This window comes from Octodon degus, unplaced genomic scaffold (assembly GCF_000260255.1).
Source record: "Octodon degus isolate 3935 unplaced genomic scaffold, OctDeg1.0 scaffold00071, whole genome shotgun sequence".
NCBI classification, from domain to species: domain Eukaryota; kingdom Metazoa; phylum Chordata; class Mammalia; order Rodentia; family Octodontidae; genus Octodon; species Octodon degus.
Window position 1 is genome coordinate 9,811,673 of NW_004524647.1, and position 5,504 is coordinate 9,817,176.

At 43.2% G+C, this 5,504-nt stretch overlaps 1 protein-coding gene across 3 annotated transcripts in view; it reads right to left on the reverse strand.

The window, feature by feature from the left end:
* Window positions 1–5,504, reverse strand: part of Prkcq (protein kinase C theta) — a 137,757-nt gene that overhangs the window by 1,996 nt on the left and 130,257 nt on the right. For all 3 annotated transcript variants that reach the window (XM_023719741.1, XM_004635288.3, XM_023719740.1), the window contains exon 17: window positions 1,544–1,672. In XM_023719741.1, the coding sequence (XP_023575509.1) occupies window positions 1,544–1,672 (129 nt within the window). The remainder of the gene's footprint in view (window positions 1–1,543; window positions 1,673–5,504) is intronic.

Sequence of the window (5,504 nt, forward strand, 5' to 3'; positions counted from 1 at the left end):
AGACAGAGACAGAGACAGAGAGAAAGAGAGCAGTGGGGGTAGAAGAGAAGAGAAAGAGAGGTACAGTGAAAACAAATACCTATTAATAAGTTCTGTCTCACATGATGTCCATATTTGAGTTCTGGAAGATGAGACTAACCTTTATAGAAAGGAAGTCACAAAGCACAAGGTCAGGCCTCACCACCTGAGGAGGCGCAGTGGGCTGGTGAGGTTGGTGGTTAGTGACCCCGTGTGTAGACAGCTGCTCAGACCACAGGCCAGGGACATTCTTTTCTACTGGCCGAACTGATAATTGTTCCTCAAGGTTAAGCTTAAATCAAAGTTGTGATTTTTATGTGCAAAGTATCAAATGAGTTTTAATCTGCTATGGAAAAAAATCAGGCATGAATCAAGATAAAAGATGGCAAAAATTTGTTTATTGACAAACAAATGATTAGCCCTGTATTAGAAGTGATTCTGTCACAACTAAACAGAGAGTTGGCTAAAGGCCAACCTGTTGAACATCTCTGGTGCTTGGGAGGATGTTGAGAACAATTACTCAAACCTTGGAAACAAGGCATATTTGCATTTTTCATCTATTCATGATCACAGCCAACAACTGTGGCTGTTTTGTAGGGTGAAATCTTTATATGATACCCATGAGCCCACACTCTTTTCAGCAAAGTAACAGTAGAGACATTCCTAGCCAGGTTGTTATCATAGTTCAAGAAATCACCAGGAATTGTCGAAGCTAGCAAATCTACCACTTTGCTTTATTGAAAGAGTAAAGATAGGTAACACAAATTTTAGAGTGCAAAATAGGTAACATAAATTTAGCTTTTATTTTTAAGTGCACGGTTTAGTGTTATCAAGTGTGCTCATGTGTAATCAGCTACTATTCATCTCTAGAACTTTCTTCATCTGATTTGTCTGCATTTTGGGCTTCATTTTCCAGGGGCCCCTCTCTGTGTGAACCAGATCTTTCTTCCCTTTCTGATGTGGGCTGGGCATTTCCGCTAACATGTGTACATGTGGGAATTTACAGATCTATCTTTTTCTGAACACTGATTTTCTTTTTCTTCTTTAAATTGAGGAACACTACTAGGGAATGCAGTGTGTGCACATGTTGTAGATGTTAAGTAAATCTGAAGACATATGGAAAAAATGGCTCCAAATTCCTCATGTAGAATGCAGAATTAGTGGACGATATGGGTCACCCAGACACAAATATATGTGTGCTATGTACAAAATCCATTCTTATCTGACAGTTACCTACTGCTCACAAATACACATCCAACCTAAGTGCACCCAACTGTACACTCTTCATGCAGGGGCATTTGACTGTAGAGGCTAGGCTTTGCAGCAAGAAGCTTAACTCTTACTTTACCCCACTAGCCAAATGGCTGATGTTGAAGAAACACAACCTTGCCTGAGAGTGGGGCTGGGGTAGGAGTCAGAGCTGGGTAGGGGCTAAGAGGAAGGGGCTTCCAGTGACTGGGCCAACCACAGCCTGTGAGTAAGGGGAGAAGAGCTGAAAGCGAACCGTCTCGCGGGTGGCCCTTACCACTTTTGGCCTGAAAGGTGGGTCAATCTCCTTTCTCTCAAGTTCTTCCCAGTTGATCTCCTGAAACAAAGGGTGTTGGCGGATGTCTCCCCTCACTCCCAGCCTCTTTTCAGGTTCTCTCACGAAGAGCTGAAAGAAGCAGAGAGGGAATAGCTTACTTCTCTAGTGTTGAGCCAGTGAGCACCAGGCGGGGTCCTATTTCTGGTGCAGCCACCTATTCCTCCTTTAAACTTCTTCCACTTGGTTGCCTGAAGATGACTCAGATCGAATTGGCCCTGAGGCTCCCCTGAATGAGTTTTTCTGAATATTCTGAAGTCTGGGCTTTGACTAGCTTGCTCTTTGTCCTACATGTTATATTTTAAATAGATGCAGCATGAGACCAGCTTCACTCTGTGTGATGTGTGGGATCTCTGGCAATGTTGTCAGAACCCCAAGTCTGTTTTACCATCAGTATAGTGAGCCAAGTGCCCCCTCATGGGGTTAGTTTGAGGATTAAATAAAATAGCAACACACACATGTGCAGCATATAAGGTGTGATAAAAAACATGGTGAATATGAAAATATTTTTATTACAGTAAAAGACACAGTGACATCAACTGCCTTCACAATAGTCCCCCTTGCTTTGCGCCCACAGGTCCCCTCCCTCTTGCCACCCTCTGAAGCAGCACTGGAAATCCTCCTCCATGAATATCTTTAGTTTGTTGCACTGTTGTAACTGCCTTGATCAATAACTGATTCAAAATGTTTATTTTTCACTATGATGATGATGATGATGATGATGATAATGATGATGATGAATTATTTATTTGGCATAGGATCTTACTGCACATCTCAGACTCCTAGTGATCCTCCTGTCTCAGCCTCCCCAGTGCTAGAATTATCAGCATGTACCACCATGCCCAATTTGGGTGGCTGGCTCAGTGCTGGGCTGGCACGGCATGTGGTACTGGGGATTGAATCCAGGCCCTTTTGTTGCCATGCAGGTGCTTAGACTGCCGAGCTATCTCCCCCAGCCCCTCGCCATTATTTTGACTTGGGGGGAAAATTCAGAAGTCACCAGGTGCCAGTCCTGATGAATAAGGGGCATGAGGATACACCCCGGTGTCTATGAGTGCGGCTTTCCTTTGGATAACACCTGGCACCAGAAGTCACTGTATTTTTAAACTACACTATTAAGAGTTCAGATCAGGAGTGACCCATTGAACTCAGGTGCTCAGAGGTGGTGCTGGTTGAAGGTGGTGGACCACGGGGGCCTTGAGCCTACTTGCTGTTAGAAAGTGGGGTGGGCTGGAGGCAGGCCATCTTCACTTCTCTTTCTTTTTTTAAACTTTTATTTTATTTTATTTCCACTTCTTCTGCTTCCTGGCTTCCACGATGTGAGTTACTTTCCTCTTCCAGGCCCTTCTACCACACCATTTCTGAGTTCAGGTCTGCTAAGCATGAACTAAACTTCTAAATCACGAGTCAGGCTAAACCTCTCTTCCTTTAAGTTGTGTCAGATATTGTGTCCTGGCAAGGATGAAGTGACTGAGACAGACACACACAGTGCCACATAGACAGGCATACACACATGCTTAAGAATGCATATATGTGAACACAGGCACATACATGCACGTATATGGACACTCACACATGCTTGCACATGCATTTGTGCACTATCTAACAGCATAGAGTAATTGCTTTTGGACGGACACTCAGCCGAATATTCTGTCTTACAAAGGTGCCTTCCTATGGCACAGTGCTATGGGGCTTCAGTGTAGTATGAAGTAGCCTGAGGTACTAGTTTGGGACTCTGCAAGGCATCTGTGTACAGAGAATCACTCTTTGCTTCCCCCCATGTGGTACCGGTGATTGAATCTGGGATGGATTCACATTGAGGTACATTTCTAGTCCCCTTTTAAAAATTTTGGGACAAAATTTTGCTAAGTCACTCAGTTGCCCAGGGTGGGCTTGAACTTATGATCTTCTTGACCCAGTTTTGAGAATCACTCTTGACTCCGGCCAACCTGTTAGACGAGTAGTATTTAACTCAAAGTTCATCTCTTACACTCTCTGAACTGGTGTATATGTACTGTCCTCTTTACTGTCTTCTCTCTCTAGTTTCTTTCCTCTAGGACATCAAAATGAACATTAGAAAGGCAGAAAAGAAACTCAGAAACTTTTCAAACTTTAATAAAACCTGCTGTCAAAGTCCATTAAGAAACACAAGAGTGTCAACACTAACATAGAGAAGTTCCAGGTCCCCTGGGTGTCAGGAGCAGCTACCCCTTATTCCTACAGCAGCAGCTAGATGTTTGTTCATAGAGCAATGGCTGTTATGTGGGTTTTCAGGAGGCCAAGGATCTGGACTCATGGGGAAAGCAGTGGCTCTCCTGGAGGTGCTAACAAGAATGTGACCACCATCTCCTGCTTTTACAGCCTGTAAGGAGAGCCACTTTGTGTTCTAAACACTGTTTTACTCAAGTTATCTTAGTACTGGAAAACCTTCAGAACTCTGTTCTACCAAAAATATGAAGTCCAGCCAAGACTCTGTAGAAAGGCAGAGGTTTTTTTTTTTTTTTTTCAGGGGAGATAAAGTTGAAGAATCTCTTTTAAAATCTAGTGGACATGCAACCACCTCAGACATCCGACTGGAGTATTCTCAGCATTGGCCCAACTTCCTCTCACTCCCTTTTGTATGGCAGCCACTAAGGACGCTCTGTGCACCTAGGCTTCTGAAGCACCTTCTTATAAAATCTGTGTATAGTGGCAATAACAAGACTGTTGTCCAACTTATTTGTTTATTTATTTATTTACTTATTTATTTTTGTGGAATCAGGGATTGAACTCAGGCTCTTCCACTTGCCAGGGAAGCACTTATTCCACTGAGCCATCTCCCCGGCCCCATCCAAGAGCTTTATTACCCACATGGCCTTGGGTAAATTTCTGAGTCTCATTGTTCTTTTTTTTAGTCAGTTTTCCATTATTGGAATAAAATATCTGAGATAATCAACTTAATAAAAAGGGGAAAGTTTATTTTTGCATGTATATGGTGGGTTGCCTGTCCTGGTTTTGTTCTGTAGGAGGTAGAACATCTTGTGAGGAGCATATGGTTGAGCAAAGCTGTTCACCTCATCATGACTGGAAAGCAAAAGGGGACGAAGAGCAGGGGCTAGGGTTCTGCAACCCCTTTTGGGGGGCGCTGCCATGCCTAAGACCTTTCACTTGGCCCTGCCTTTTAAAGGTCCCCCTACCACTCAGCAGACCAAGCTGGAGACTGAACCTTTGACACATGGGTCTTTTGGGGACATTTCTGACTCAGACTATAGCAGTTCCCATTTGGACAGTGAGGGCTGAGTAATAGTTATCTCTGGGCCCCAGTATTCTGGGTCCCTGAGTCCCCAGGTGGGCATGCAAGGATCTTTGTAGTATGATACTAAGACCTGCACCTCTCTTGCCTGAACATTTTTCCTCATTGAATATAACACTTGCTTTTTGAAATTTCATAATGACTTTCTACCTTCAAGGAGGAGCCACTCCTCGGATTCTAGTGACAACTCCTTCTCACCTGTAGCTCCTGCCCCATCTTTCCGGGCTCCACTTATGTCTTGCCTTCTTTGACTACCTCCACTGGCAGGGAGCTCTCTCTTCTTCAAGTCATGGTCATGATCAAATGAGTGATTACTCACCATTCGTTCTAACCAGTGTTCTTTGAGAATCAGGTATTGTGCAAGACACCTCAGTGAGCTCATCCTGATTGTATTTTTTAAATTTATTTTGATAGTATTTAATATGTATATAATATATACACACACTGCACATTGTGGAATGATTACATCAAACTAATTAACATATTCATCATCTCACATACTTATCTTTTTTGTGTAATATGATTATTTAAAATCTCTCTCTGTGATACTCCATCCTATTCTAGGAGTCATTGCCCTGTCAATCTTCTGTGTGGATGGGATGAGCCTATGTG